At 41.8% G+C, this 15,554-nt stretch overlaps 1 protein-coding gene across 3 annotated transcripts in view; it reads left to right on the forward strand.

The window, feature by feature from the left end:
* WDTC1 (WD and tetratricopeptide repeats 1) overlaps window positions 1-15,554 on the forward strand; it is a 66,792-nt gene that overhangs the window by 10,191 nt on the left and 41,047 nt on the right. For all 3 annotated transcript variants that reach the window (XM_024554433.4, XM_024554431.4, XM_024554430.4), the window contains 2 exons: window positions 5,686-5,833; window positions 7,288-7,371. In XM_024554433.4, the coding sequence (XP_024410201.2) occupies window positions 5,786-5,833; window positions 7,288-7,371 (132 nt within the window). In that variant the 5' untranslated portion in view covers window positions 5,686-5,785. The remainder of the gene's footprint in view (window positions 1-5,685; window positions 5,834-7,287; window positions 7,372-15,554) is intronic.

Below are 15,554 nucleotides of genomic sequence, written 5' to 3' on the forward strand. Positions count from 1 at the left end.
TATGTGCTCTGACCGGGGGGATTGAACCTGCAGCCTTTTGGTGCAGGGGACAACCCTCCCACCAACTGAGCCACCCAGCCAGCTCACTTCAATTTTTTTTTTTAAAAAGAAAACATTCTTTAGCTATGACCCTTCTATTCCCCATCCCCTCCAGCCCCAAGAAACCAGAAATTTACTTCTATCTCTATAGATTTGCCTATTCTGGATATTTCCTGTAAATGGAATTATATGCTTATGTGGGCTTCTTCACTTGGCATAATACCTTCAGGGTTCATCATCATGATATAGTATGCATTTGTACTTCATCCTTTTTATGTCAGATAACATTCTGTTGTGTGGATGTACCCCTTTTTGTTTATCCATTCATCAGCTGATGGACATTTGGGTTGTTTCCACCTTTTAGCTATTATGGATATAGTTTGCATATTTTTATATGGAGCTCCTTGGTTTTCAACAGAGTCACTTTTTTTCCTCATGGTCTTGCATTTCAAAGTTAGCAGAGGTAATAAAAACATCCTACTCTGTGTACCCCACCATCCTATAATGGAATCCCCAATGCCAGCTTTGTTTCTCTGGTAGGGAAGGAAGTATGGGAGAATAGTTGTAGCCATGCCACCGAGCACAGGTAACAGGAGTTGTCTGTCTGTAGCAGGTCTTAGGAGAATTCAGATTTAGCTGACATCTGTAGAGCACCTGTATGATCCAGGTACTACTCAATTAATGTCATGATATTCAATTAATGACAACCGTATTGTGTGCTCTTGAAAAGAAGGGTCTGTGTTTGGCTTGTTCTTTGCCGTAGTTTCAAAGTCTAGCATGGTATCGGGCATAGTAGGCATTGAAAATTTGATTTTTTGGATACTTGAAGTCACTTACTTCAGTCTTTTTGCCTCTTGACAGAACCGAACGTTATGTACTTTGTTGCACCAGAGATTGAAATCCCCTTCATGTAGTCCTTCTTAGTGTTTAATCATGTGTATAAAACTTCCTTTTGTCAATTCTAAGTCATTCATTCATATCATTCCACATCTATGAGTTCTTTACTATGTAGAATTGACTGTTTCAGAGCCTTAAAGTAATGCTTTTAAAATTTGGCCGTGATTAAACCGTTTCATATTCAAATACCCATTTATTGATCTGATTATTTGTATTTGAGAGACTTTTGGACAGAAGTATGAAACTAGTTATGTTTCTTGGTAGGTATGAGGGGATTTCTTTCCTGATGTTAACCTTTTAAATAATCCCTACTTAGAGGTATTTCCGTTCGTGCTTGTCTGCCTCTAAAGGTTTGTGGAAGGCAGTGGGTTCCTGTTTCCTTGAGAGGGGAGGTGGGCCGTGCCCCAGAATGAGTGATTTCTTCTTAAGGTGGGAACAGAAATGTTCGCCAAAATGCCAGCTGAGTTACTCAATTTATGCTTTTTTTAAAAAGATTTTATTTATTTATGTTTTGGGAGAGATTAAGGGAGGGAAAGAAACATCGATATGAGGGAGAAACATTGATCCCTTGCCTCTCAAATGTCCCCCGACCATGGACTGAACCTGCAGTCCAGACATGTGCCCTGACCGGGGATTAACCAGCAGTCCTTAGCTTTTCAGGAGGACACCGACCAAAGGTGCCACACTGGTCAGGGCTTGATGTTTGGTTTATGAAACCTCTGCATGTTAGTCTGATACTATTTTAATACTCCAGTTTCCATTTTACCATTTACCTACATTATAGTGTTTTTTTGTTTGTTTGTCTGGTTTTCTACTTTTTCCTCCTTTTGTTCCTTTTAATTTTTTAATCCTCACCTGAGGATATGTTTTTTTAAAATTGATTTTAGAGAAGAAGTGGTGGGGATGGGGGGAGAGAGAGGGAGAGAGAAAGGAAGAGAGAAACAGCTATGTGAGAGAGAAACATCAATTGGTTGCTTGCCATAAGCACCCGGACCGAGTATTTAACCCTCAACTTAGGTATGTGCCCTGAGTGGGAACCGAACCTACAACCTCTGGGTGTATGGGGATGATGCTTCAACCAACTAAGCCACCTCGCCAGGGCTCATGTTGTTCCTTTTAGTATTTCCAAGCCACACACCAATCTTAGCTAAAGCCCCTTGCCTTTGACTCTTTGCTGTCTTAGTTATATGTACTGTCTCTTTCATCTCAGTATTCCCTCATGTCTAGCATGGTGCTTGATACTTGGTAAATTCTTAGTTAATGTTTTAAGAAAATTAATGAATGACTAGTGACAATTAGTTGGCTCTTTTGGTAGATTCTCATAATGAGCATTACTCTTGGAAATTATGTATCATAGTGGTGAAGAGTGTGCATACAATTCTGGGTTTGAGTTCCTGTTCCAGTTCCAGTTTATTAGCTGTGTAACATTGTGAAAATTGTTTCATGTCTATTACTTTATTTCATCATCTGTAAAATAATTTCATCATCTGTAAAAGATGCTATTAAGCATCTACCATACAAGCTTTTTGAACCAGTCTCCTGCTATGGCCTTAGCACTAGTTCTCTGCTCAGAAGGGTCCTCCTCTAGTTCTTTGTGACTTCTTGTTATTCATGTTTTGGCTTAAAAGTCATCTTTTCACAGAGCCTCTCTGTATCAGGCAGGATTTGTAGTTGTCAGCAATAGAAAACTCTGGCTGATTAATTGAAAGGATATTAGGGACACTCGTGAAGCATCATGGAAGGTTACAAAGCCAGGATTGAAGAATGGGCTAGAACAAAGGAAACTGGGTAGCAGCCAGGATCCACAGTCAAAATCATTTACAGAACCAGTCCATGAGGTCACTGCTGCCTCTTACATAGCTTTTACCACTACGACCAGCTCACTGCACCTTCATGGCCACTGTAGCTGCCCCTTGCTGCCAGCATGGACTCTCTGTGTCCTCTCACTCTTTGAGGCCAGATCCCAATTAAGATCTGGGTCTGAAGTGTCAGGTTGGCATAGCCAGGGCCATGTCCACACACTACAGGGGGGGACCCCAGAAAAACCTGGAATTAATCTTCTGGAGCGTGAGCCCTTTTAGTACAGGCTTCTCCCACTAGGTGAGTGTTTTAGGAACCCATTTGTATCGGTGTACCAGATGGTGGTGGTGTGAGAGGCTGCGTTCGGCTTCAGTGAATTCTTTTTGAAGACTCCTTTAGTGTGTTTGCCCATTTCATGATGGGTGATTTACGAGCTTACCTGTCTACACTGCGCTGAGTGTTCAGCAGTTTTTTGACCAAAATGGCATGACTCCCCCCCACCCCCACCCCCACCCGTGCCCCACTCTCCCTATTCATCCCATCTTGCCCTGAATGACTTTTTGTTTCCCTGGATGAAAAAAATCCTCAAAGGGAAATGTTTTGCTGATGTGGAAGAGATGAAACAAAAAACAGCAGAAGCACTAAAAGGCACCAAAATTGACGAGTTCAAAAACTGTTTTGAGCAGTGGAAAAAATGTCTTGGTAGGTGTATTGCATTAAATGGAGAGTACTTTGAAGGTGACTGAAGTTTAAACATGTAAGAATAAAGACATAATTTTTTATAAATAAATTCTGAGCTTTTTTGGGCCCCCTCTCATAGTTTCAGGGGATCCTATGAAAAAGAATCTTAGTTTCCACCATTTTCACTTCACGGTGTAAAGGGTGCTCTGCCTCCCACCAGAGTCAGGGGAATTACCAAAACACAGGAAGGGACTCAAGTGCTGAGCAGCCAGAAAACTCCACAAATGTGCACTGCATTTCTTTGACTTCAAGCCTAAAAGTAGCCTATCAGTCACTCTCCTATCAACTTGTTTGTTTTCATCGTAGCACTTTTCATTACTGGATATATTCTTATTTTATTTCTATTATTATTTCTTATCTAATCCTTCCTGATAGAATGTAAGTACCGTGAAAGTAAGGAACTTGCCTGTTTTAACCACTGCAGTGTTCCCTGAGCCTGGAATAGTAGCTGGCATATAACAGAAGCTTCTTATACTCATTTCTTGAATGAATAAATATAAAACACTTAGCACAATTCCTAGTATTTAGCAAGTGCATAACATTAACTGTTGTATTATTTTCCATGCAAACAACTATAAACCTACATTTGCTCACCCTGTATTTCCTTTTTAAAATATATCTGTCATCACAAAAAAAGAGGCAAAGGATCATATATGACTACTGATAGAATGTAATAGAAAGTACACAGCATCAACTGTGAGTATTCTTGCCAAAAAACTGAACCTGCATCCACCATCCCAGTTTACAGGAAATAAAGGGGATAGAGTACATGTTAAAGGGTCCCACAGAGATCCAATTGGGTGGATCCAGAATGTGGGAAATTCTCCAGACCAAGTGACATGATTTCTCCAGCAAATAAGTGACAGAAAAAATAAAGAGGAAGGAAGAATGGTCATGGATTGCAAGGAATTTAAGGGACAAACACAATGTGTGGACATTATTTGGGTCCTAATTCAAACACAACCACTGTAAAAAGACATTTTTGAGCAAGTGGGGAAGTTTGAACATTGTCTGACTAATGTTACCAACAAAGTATTGTTAATTATTTCGGTGTGATAATGGTACTATGGTTACTTTTTTATAACTCCTTATTTTGTAGAGATATACATGGATGAAATGTGTTTGAGAATTGATTTAAAATAATCCTTCTGGGGGATCCATGGATGGAGTACAGGTGAAACATGACCAGCTAGGTGTTTGTAATTACCAAAGTTGGGGATGGGCATTTGCAAGTCATTATACTTCTTATCCTAGTTTAGTTTGTTTGTGCTTGAAATTTTACATAAGAAAAAGTTTGAGAGAGAGAGAGAGGGCAATGAAAAAAAGATAACCTAATATTTACTGAAAGAACATCATGTTATTTAAACGTTAGATGTGATGTAAGTCTTTTTCTTTCATAGGTAGCATTTCTAACACTGCAAAATACAACGTGGCTATACAGTACTGAAAACCCTTAATCATAGGAACTTGGAACAGCAATTTTTTATTTTTACTTTTACAAAATCTGTGATGAATATGTTTGGGTATGGAACTTTTTATTTCTTATGTTTTGAGTTTTCTTATGGTAAATTATCAGAAATGAGATTACTAGGTCTTTCTAGCCATCAGAGTTGTAAAACAGGAACAGGTTGCTTCAAGAGGTCATGTACCTATCAGAATATCGAAGCGGGTTTTCTTTATCAGATTGGATCTTGGACATGGTCCCACTACATCTCCTGTCTACTCTCTGATTCTGTGAATCTGTTAGAGGGTTGTGTGTTCTGTCTGTGATACCGATTTGGTTTTGATGAGAGCCAAGCTGAGGGTCAGGTATTTGAAGCATAATTAAAAGTCTCAGACTGGTTGCCACAGATTCATACATACAAGTGAAACTTGACTCTTTCTTGCTGTGTACCATGTTCTTATTTTCAGGATATGCTTCTCTCTGCCATCATACACATATCCAACCCCCCATTTTCTGGCTAAGTATACTTATTCAGTGTTTGTTCCAATGCCTTCTGTGGCTGTGAGGCATCATCTCCTTCTTCCCCTATGCCTTTCACCCTCCACAGGTTCTTCAACACTCTAGAGCAGGGCCAGCTCACCATGTCACAAATCACAGGCGATAGCCAGTTCATTGGGTGGGCTGGGGGGCTGTTCTAGGGGTAAAATCAAGGCTCCAAAGCCATTTTATTTCATCTCCCAAGGTTTGATGATTTTTTCCCCCAGGTAATTAAATGTGTGTCACGTGGACCTGGGCTTTGCTGGAATGCTCAAGGGTCCTGAAGATCTTTATATAGCTTCCTTCCGTTGAATCCATTAAGAGAAGATGGCAAAAGTCAACATAACTAGAGACCTCATCCGCAGGCAGATCAAGGTAAGCAACCCAGGCCTCTAAACCAGAGAATGAAGTCCTTTCTTCCCCGTAGGTTCAGTTTACAGACCATGAAACTGAGGTCTAGCGTTGGTGACTTGCCTAAAGTCACATAGCTAATTAGTGACAGACTCTGGGCGAGAATCAATATCTCTTGATTCCCATGTTCTTTTACTCAAGAACATGAAATTGATGGAGACGCCTCTGTCTAAGTGCGTGTATGTGGCTGCTGAGATTAACGGAGGATGGTAAGAGGGGAGCCATCAATATGCTGTGCATGTGTGTGCACATTCATGTGTGTGCATGCTGGGGCACATGCGTAAGTGTGTGTGGCAGAATGAGTATATGTAGTTGCTTTATGTTGCTGCAGCTGCTAAGTTGAACATAGAACAGAACCTGGGACGCTTCTTCAAGGGTCTCCTGTACAAAGCCTATTCCTGTCCTCTGCAGGATGTACACAGAAGACATTCCACTACTGTGAGATGAATGGATGGCTGATGGTCAGGTTCATTCAGCACGGTAGTCCAGGCTTTGTCCGAGAAACCCTCAGTAAAGGAGCACAGGGGGTTAGTGGAAGGGATTCAGTCAAGACATGACGTACTTCTAGTAAGACCCTGAACGGGGCCAGGAGCTTTATCTCACCACTGCCCTAGTTAATGACTTGGAAGACTTCAGTCATTTTACTTCCCTGTGCCTCAGTTTTCTGTTGTTGAATGATAATATCTGTCTCCCTGCAGGCTGTTAAATTATAATAATGTCTGTCTGCCTGCAGGCTGGCTGATTTCGAGAATGAAATCCAAAAGAATACGAGAAAGTTCTTTGAAAAGGTTAAATGCTAAAAAAAATTTTAATTAAACACCTTTTAAAAAGTAAGCAGCATATAGCCTAAGCTGCGGTGGCATCCGAAGGATTGAGTGTGTGCCTCTGCATGAGCCATGTACTTCGCGCATAGTAGTCTGTGTTCCTTATATTTTTCTCTGCATCCCTGAATATTTTTGAGACTTTGCCCATTTGTGTGTGGTGGGGGCGGGGGGTGATTTCATTAGAGGTGGCCCTCAAAGGCAAAGACCATTTCTAAGAGGCACAGAATCATAGAGTTGGAGGGACCATGCAAGTTACTTTTCCTTCACATATCTCACACAACGTGTGTCCTGAAGAGGATGCCCTCCCTCTCCAAACTAATATGGAAACCTTCCCTATTTGTTGTTTCCAGTTTTTTCTTTTTTTTCTTTTTGCCTTTTTTTCTTTTTTGTAACCCAACAAGCACAATTTAGTACTTATATACTCTTCTATTATTCTCTAATTTCTGCCCAAATGTAGTGCAAGCTCCCACAAGCTGATTTCTTGTTATCTTTCTTAACTCCTGTGGTGCCCAGCACAGTGCTGGATATACAATAGGCACATAATAAATCATGTTGAGTTAAGTCAATGAAACTGCATTTGCTTGTGTCCCCCAGGAGCGGGGTGCCCTGAGCTTTGAGCGGCGCTACCATGTCACTGACCCCTTTATCAGACGGCTGGGCCTGGAAGCAGAGCTGCAGGTAAGAAACCCGGTTTGCTTCCCTAGATGCAGATGGCTGGCTCTCCTTCCTTTGCCTGCAGAGAATCCTCTTGGCACTGTTCAAGTCATAAACAAGTTTCTCTCTACAGGTCATACCTAAAGGTTATCTCTCCTTTCCAGCAGTTTTATTAGGTAGGTAAATCTGAATCAAGATTAGTTATTTACATGATCACGCAGAAATTATTTGCTTTGTGCTTGGAAAAATTTGTTGAATTGCATACTGCTGTTTTTCTGTTGGCTTAGGACAATAATGATTCTTACCTTTATACAGGAATTTAGAGTTTACAAAGTGTTTTCCTACATATACACTCGTTTTCTCATGTTAGCTTCAAAGAAATGCTTTGGGGAGGTGGGTAGGGAATGGTTATTACCAAAACAAAAAAGTTTAGGAAGGCCAAGCACCCTGTTTAGTGTTATCCTGTCTAGGCCATGGAGAGCCAGGCTTTTGGTCCAGAAGTTCTGCTTTTTCATTGCGTCTGACAGAGACACTCCAAAATGTTAGTTCCATTCCCTTTGCTTCCTCAAGATCGCGTTTTGAATCCAACTTTGAAAGGTCTGTTCAACCTAGTGTTATTTGCAGGTTGAGTAAGAATTCTCTTTGGTTCCTTCAAGTTAGTGTTTATATCATGTTGGTCTCAGAAAAAGACTAGAGTGAATTTATTGAATGTTAACAGTGTTATCTCAAGGGAGTGAGATTATAGGTGATTGTTATTGCTTTCTTTTCATTATAAACTTTTATCCATTATAAAACATAACTACATAAATAGTAATATGGAAAAGATAAGTAAAAATTACTTCTTAGTCCCTTCTCTAATACAATTACTATTAGCATTTCATATACTTTGGGGTTTTTTTGTTTGTTTTTTAAAGATTTCATTTATTTATTTTTAGAGGGGAAGGGAGGGAGGGAGAGAGAGAGAAACATCCATGTGCCAGAGATACATAGATTGGTTGCCTATTGCACGCCCCCTACTGGGGACCTGGCTCGAAACTCAGGAATATGCCCTGACTGGGAATCAAACCGGTGACCTTTGGGTTCACAGGCCAGCACTCAATCCACTGAGCCACACGAGGCAGGGCATATTTTATTATTTATCCTTTGTTTAAAGTTTCTCTACACATTTTCTTCAGAACATAACTCAAAGTACATCCCTGTAAGTGCAGCTGGGGGTGGGACATGGAAGAATTTTACCTCAAGGGGACATTTGGCAGTGGCCAGAAACAATTTTGGTTGTCACAAGTAGAAGGGTGCTGCTGGCATCTAGTGGATGGAGGCTCAAGATGCTGCTAAACATCCTGCAGTACACAGGACAACAACGGAAGTGCCCCCAAGTATTATACACCCCAAATGCCAATAATGTCGAGGGTGAGAAACCCTGCTCCGGTGGATGCTGAATAGACAGTGACTCCTGGCTGGCTGGGCTGCTTCTTTTAGCTGTGCCTCCACCCAATCCATTTTATCTTTACTATCACTTCCTGGTTTGAAAACTTTGTCCAGAATAGACTTGGAAACTTCTGTGACTACAAAACAGGATCCCATCTATTGTTTCCCAAGGTCTGGAACTCAGAAACAAATAATGTTAAGGTGAACTGTTTCAATTTGCACTTGTCTAAAGGCCACCTTGCCCAGGACCTGTAGTAGCAGTGCATAGTATGAAGTGAGATACCAGGTTGGGCGAGGAGGGGAAGGACCTAGTTTAAATCCCAGCTTTGCCTCTTATGAAACTTAGAGAAGTGATAGCAGTTGGAAAGAGGACTGAGAGAAAAAATAGGTTGGGGAGAGAATCAGGGGTTGGACCTGTTAAATTTGGAAGCCTGTTGGATAACTTTGTGGAGATGTCAGGTAGGCAGTACTAAATGGGAGGGAGCTCTGGACTCTAGGAAGAAATCTGAAGACCTCAAATGCCCACAGAGTCTTAGAGAAGAGGGTCCAAGGCCTAGCTCTAAGGTACTCCAGCTTTCAGCAGTTTATTACAAGCTAAGGAGGGGGGGAAAAAGCTAACTAAGAAAGAGTAGTTGGTGACGTAGAAAGGTAACAAAACCAGGAGAGTGTAAAGGCCAAGTAATGGAAGTATTTCAGTAAAGGAGTGTTCATTTGTACGCGGTGCTCCTGAAGGTGAAGTGAGATGGTGACGAACAGTGACCGTGGCCTTGGCCAGGGCAGTTTTACTGCGGTGTTGGGGACAGTGCTGGATCAGAGGGTTGAGGAGTGGATTGGAAGTGAAGAAACAGCAACAAGTGTAGACAGTTCTCTTTTTTCTTTTTCTTGTTTTAGAGAGTAATGGAAATTTGTTTTGTTTATTTATTTGTGACAAACTTTTTCCCAGATGAAAGGAATGATAGAATGTAAGCAGTAAAAAGAGTAAACTTTAAAACTTATCTTCTTTTGCTGCTGTACATCTGCTTTTCTTTTTTTTTTAATATATTTATTGATTATGCTATTACAGTTGTCCCATTTGCCCCCCCCCCACTCCACTCCATCCTGCCCACCCCCCTCCCTCCCACATTCCGCCCCCCATAGTTCATGTCCATGGGTCATCCTTGTAAGTTCTTTGGCTTCTACATTTCCTACACTATTTTTACCCTCCCCCTGTCTATTTTCCACCTATCATCTATGCTACTTATTCTCTGTACCTTTACCCCCCTCTCCCCCTCCCTTATTGACAACCCTCATGTTCTAGTTGTTTGCCTAGTTTGCTCTCGTTTTTGTTTTATGTGTGGTCGTTAATAACTGTGAGTTTGCTGTCATTTTTACTGTTCTTATTTTTTATCTTCTTTTTCTTAGGTAACTCCCTTTAACATTTCATATAATAAGGGCTTGGTGATTATAAGCTTCTTTAACTTGACCTTATCTGAGAAGCACTTTATCTTCCCTTCCATTCTAAATGATAGCTTTGCTGGATACAGTAATCTTGGATGTAGGTCCTTGCGTTTAATCTTGGGTAATGTAATTATGATGTGCCTTGTTGTGTTCCTCCTTGGGTCCAGCTTCTTTGGGACTCTCTGAGCTTCTTGGACTTCCCGGAAGTCTGTTTCCTTTGCCAGATCGGGGAAGTTCTCCATTATTTGTTCAAATAAGTTTTCAATTTTTTGTTCTTCCTCTTCTCCTTCTGGCACCCCTATAATTCGGATGTTGGAACGTTTCAAGGTGTCCTGGAGGTTCCTAAGCCTCTCCTCATTTTTCCAAGTTCTTGTTTCTTCATTCTTTTCTGGTTGGATGTTTCTTTCTTCCTTCTGGTCCATACCATTGATTTGAGTCCCAGTTTCCTTCTCATCACTGTTGGTTCCCTGTACGTTTTCCTTTGTTTCTCTTAGCATAGGCTTCATTTTTTCATCTGTTTTTCGAACAGATTCAACCAAGTCTGTGAGCATATTGATAACCAGTGCTTTGAACTGTGCATCCGATAGGTTGGCTATCTCTTCCTCGCTTAGTTGTATTTTTTCTGGAGCTTTGAAGTGTTCTGTCATTTGGGCCATTTTTTTTTTTTTTTTTTTTTTTTTTTTGTCTTGGCGCATCTGTTACTTTAAGGGGCGGAGCCTTAGGTGTTCACCGGGGCGGGGTAATGCTGGTCGCTGCGCTGTGACGCTGTGCGTGGGGGAGGGGCCGAGTGGGAGCAATGGCACCCGCCTCACTGTCCTCCGGATTTCAATCTTTCACTCCGATACCCACAATCAAACTGGGCCACTCTGGTGCTGGTTCCCGAGTAAGTGGGCCTGTGCACACTCTAGGCCCCTGTGGGTCTCTCCAACAACCTCTCCTGTGAGGCTGGGAGTCTCTCTTGCTGCCGCCCCAACCCCCAGGGGCGCTTTCAATCAGAGGTTTGAGGCTTTATTTCCCCGAGCTGGAGCCCTGGGTTGCGCGGTCTGCTTCGCTGCCCACCGTTCTTCCGGTTTATCTGTGGGCGAATGTGCCGCAGGGTGCTACCCGCCACTCTGCCTGCCCCACTCTCCGCCACTCTGAGTCCGGCCCACTGGGTTTATCTGTGCAAAAGTGGGGCCGCAGGGTCTGCTAGTGCTCGGACTGCCTGCGCCATTTGTCCCACACTCTGCCAGTCTCAGTCCCGCCAAAGCCACGCGAGTCCTCTCCACCCCGGTGCCCGTCTCCGCCCCTCCTACCAGTCTGGATGAATGTTTATTTTCTATTTCCTTGGTGTCAGTCCCCCTTGCTGTTCGATTCTCTGTCAGTTCTGGTTGTGCGAGGAGGCGCAGTGTGTCTACCTACGCTGCAGTCTTGGTTCCCCCTACCTGTACATCTGCTTTTCACCTTTCTTCAGCTTACTACCTGGGCAGCTGACTTGCACAGGTATATCAGTGTTCTCTCTTGTCCTCTGTCTTCTGGTTGGCTTTAACCAACAGGGAGTCATTTCAGGAAATGGGAGGAAGAATAACACCTTTTTTATTCCCCTTGCTTCCTTCCTTCATAGTCATTTCCACTCCAACTTTATTGAGTTATGTAGGCAACTCTTGAACAACTGTTTACAAAAGGAAGCAGGGAAATGGGGTAGTAGTCGACTTCTGGCCGGGATGGAGGCATAGGTAGACACACTTTGCCTCCTTGCACAACCATAAGAAGGATCACTGTTAATCTCAAAACAAAACACAATCAGAACTGCCAGAAAATCAAACTGTATGTAAGTCAGACAACCAAGGATTTTAAAGAAGAAATATTCATTCAGTTGGGAAGGAGGAACAGAGGTGGAGCGCCAGGGTGGAGAGGACACAGAGTGGCAGCGGTGGCAAGGCAGCGGTGGTGGCAGCCAGCAGTAGCTGGTGGAATGAGTGGTTTCACCTTCACCTGTGGTGGATAAACACCGGGAGGGTCACTTGGGGAACGAGCCATTCCAAGCCCCAGGCCAGACCATGCATCCCAGGGTTCCAGTGCTGGGAAAATAAAGCCTCATAACTTCTGGCTGTAAAAACCAGAGCAGGTTGGGACAGCAAAAGAAACTGCTGGTCTCTCAGAAGAGTCCGTTTAAAGGACCCCCATGGCCCTAGAATGAATATGAACCCACCCACTCTGGGGTTCAGCACCAGGGCAACAGCTAGAAGGGCACCAGTCACATATGGGAAATGGATAAGTAACTGGAAATGGGGAGAAAGCTGAGCAAGCAGCGTTGTTCCCTCTCAGTCCCCTCCGCACCCCCCCCCACAACACCATCTGTCAAATACCTAAGACTCTGTCCCTTACAATGTAACAGGTATGCCTTGACAGAGTCATAGTAGCTCTACCCAATATACAGGGAGGCTGCCAAATTGAGGAGAGAAAGAAATATGGCCCAAATGAAAGGGCAAAACAAAACTCCAGAAAAGGAACTAAGTGAAGTGGAGATAGCCAACCTGTCAGGTGCAGTTTTAAAAATACTGGTGATAAGGATGCTGAGAGATCTCATTGAGTATGGCAAACACATAAGGGAAAAAATGAAGGCTACACTAAGTAAATAAAGAAAAACTCAAAGGGAACCAACAGTGAAGGGAAGGAAGCTGGGGTTCAGATCAAAGATTTGGAGCATAAGGAAGAAATAAAGAGTCAACCAGTACAGAATGAAGAGACAAGAATTTAGAAAAATGAGGAGAGATTAAGAAGACTTGACATCTCTAAATGTGCCAACATCTGAATCATAGGGATGCTAGAAGGAGAAGAGGAAGAGCAAGAAATTGAAAACTTACTTGGAAAAATAATGAAAGAAAACTTCCCCAGTCTGGCAAAGGAAATAGACATACAAATCCAGGAAGCACAGAGTCCCAAACAAGTTGGACCCAAAGAAGGCAACATCAAGACATATCATAATTAAAAAGATTAAAGAGAAAATCTTAAAAGCAGCAAGAGGAAAGGGGGAGAGTGACCTACAAAGGTAGGTAAGCTCCCATAAGTTCCTGTAAGACTGTCAGCTGATTTCTTAAAAGAAACTTTGCAGGTAAAGAAGGGACTGGCAAGAAGTATTCAAAGTGATGAAAAGCAAGGATCTACAACCAAGATTACTCTATCCGGCAAAGCTATCATTTGGAATTGAAGGGCAGATAAAGTGCTTCCCAGGCAAGGTAAAGCTAAAGCAGTTCCTCATCACCAAGCCCTTATTATATGAAATGTTAAAGGGACTTATTTAAGAAAAAGATCAGAACTATGAACAGTAAAATGACAACTATCAACAACTGAATCTAAACAACAACAAAAACTAACTAAGCAAACAACTAGAACAGGAACAAAATCATAAATGGAGATAACATGGAGGGTTATCAGTGGGGAGGGGGAGGGAGGAGAATTGGGGAAAAGTTACAGGAATAAGAAGCATAATTGGTAGGTACAAAATAGATGGGGGGGGGGTGTTAAGAATAGTATAGGAAAGGGAGAAGCCAAAGAACTTCTATGCACAGCCCATGGACATGAAATAAGGGGGGGATTTCTGGAGGGAAGGGGGGAACCAGGTGAAGTGGGCAAAGGGGAAAAAAATTGAGACAACTGTAATAGCATAATCAATAAAATAAGCTTTTTTTTTTAAAAAAAAAAAAAAGAAAGAAATGGGGTAGTAGCTGGAGGAGTCAGTGGGATCCCCTAAATGAGGGACTTGTTAAGAATGGGAAGAAATAATAGAGCATGTTTGTATGTCGATGAGAGAGGAAGGGATTGCTGATACAGGAAAAGAGCAGAATAAATGAAGAAGCGAAGTCCTGGGGCAGACTGGTAGGGACGGGATTCAGAGTTTAAGTGGGGGACTTGACCTTTGATGCGAGCAAAAACATCTGTCTTTGTTACAGGGTACAGGAGGTCTGGGATCAGGAGAGAGACAATGACTGGGATAAAAATGGAGGATCACTGACATACAGATAGTCTATAATAGCGGTTCTCTAAAGTGTGGTCTGCGGACCCCTGGGGAATCCCCATGACTCTCCCAAAGGAATCCATGGAATCAAACTGCCGCCACAGTGATACTAAGACATAGCATCAAACTGTCATTGAATTCTTCACCCCATGCACATGAAGTAACAACAAAAAAAGAACCATTTTACTTAAAGTGTTCTTGATGTGAAGCAGAACTTAAAAGTTAGTGAGTCACTTTTGGGGGGGGTTTGTTTGTTTTTCAAATCATAGAGAAAGTTTATTTAGAAAGTCACAGAGATAGATTAAGTGAGCCATCTGGGATGCACTCAGGAAACAAGTTACAGAGGCAGAAGAAGGGCACTTGAAGCTTAGGAGAATGAGAGGAAAAGTATGCTTCTGGAAGAAGGGAAAAGGATGCAGGCATACTCAAGAGAGAGCAAGAGCGGGCCATGAGTCACTGTTTAGAAAATGACCAATGTATGATGTAACAAAATCACATGCCTGAAGGACCCATACATAATGCAAAACACACCAATGTGTTCTAATGTAGCAAGGTAACAATAGTTCATTTATGTGGTTTCAGATTCCACTTTGTAACTTTAAGAAAACATTACTGCCCTGGCTGGTGTGGCTCAGTGGGTTGAGTGCCAGCCTGCAAAATGAAAGGTCATGGGTTCGATTCCCAGTCAGGGCACATGCCTGGGTTGCAGCCCAGATCCCCAGCTGGGGATGCGAGAGGCAACCAATCGATGTTTTTCTTGAACATTCTCTCCCTCTCTTTCTCCCTCCCTTCACCTCTCTCAAGTAAATACATACATAGATAAATAAAATCTAAACAAAGAAAGCATTACTTAAGGAGTTTTGATATAGTATTAAAGAAAGATACCTACAATTATCTGAAAAGGCTATTGAAATACCCTTCCCTATTCCAACTACTTACCTTTGTGAGGCTGGATTTTCTTTATAGACTTCAATGAAAATAACATATTGTAATAGACTGAATACAAAAGTAGATATGAGAACCCGGTTATCTTCCACTAAATAGACATTAAAGAGTTTTGCAAAATGTAAAGCAATTCCAGTCTTCTTACTAAATTCTTTTTTCTTGGAAAATATAATTACTTTTCATTTAAAATGTGTTAACCATTTTATTAGTATTTTTAAATGAAGTTAATATTAAATGTTTCAGTTTTCATTTCTAATGTGGTAAATATCTATAGATATAATCCATATAAATAAAAGTTTTGGGGGATCCTCAGTAATTTTTTAAGTGGAAAGGGATTTAAAAAAAATAAAAAACCCTCACCCTAGGATATGCTCACTGATCCCAGAGAGAGAAAAAAAAA

Source organism: Desmodus rotundus, chromosome 3, assembly GCF_022682495.2.
Source record: "Desmodus rotundus isolate HL8 chromosome 3, HLdesRot8A.1, whole genome shotgun sequence".
NCBI classification, from domain to species: Eukaryota; Metazoa; Chordata; class Mammalia; order Chiroptera; family Phyllostomidae; genus Desmodus; species Desmodus rotundus.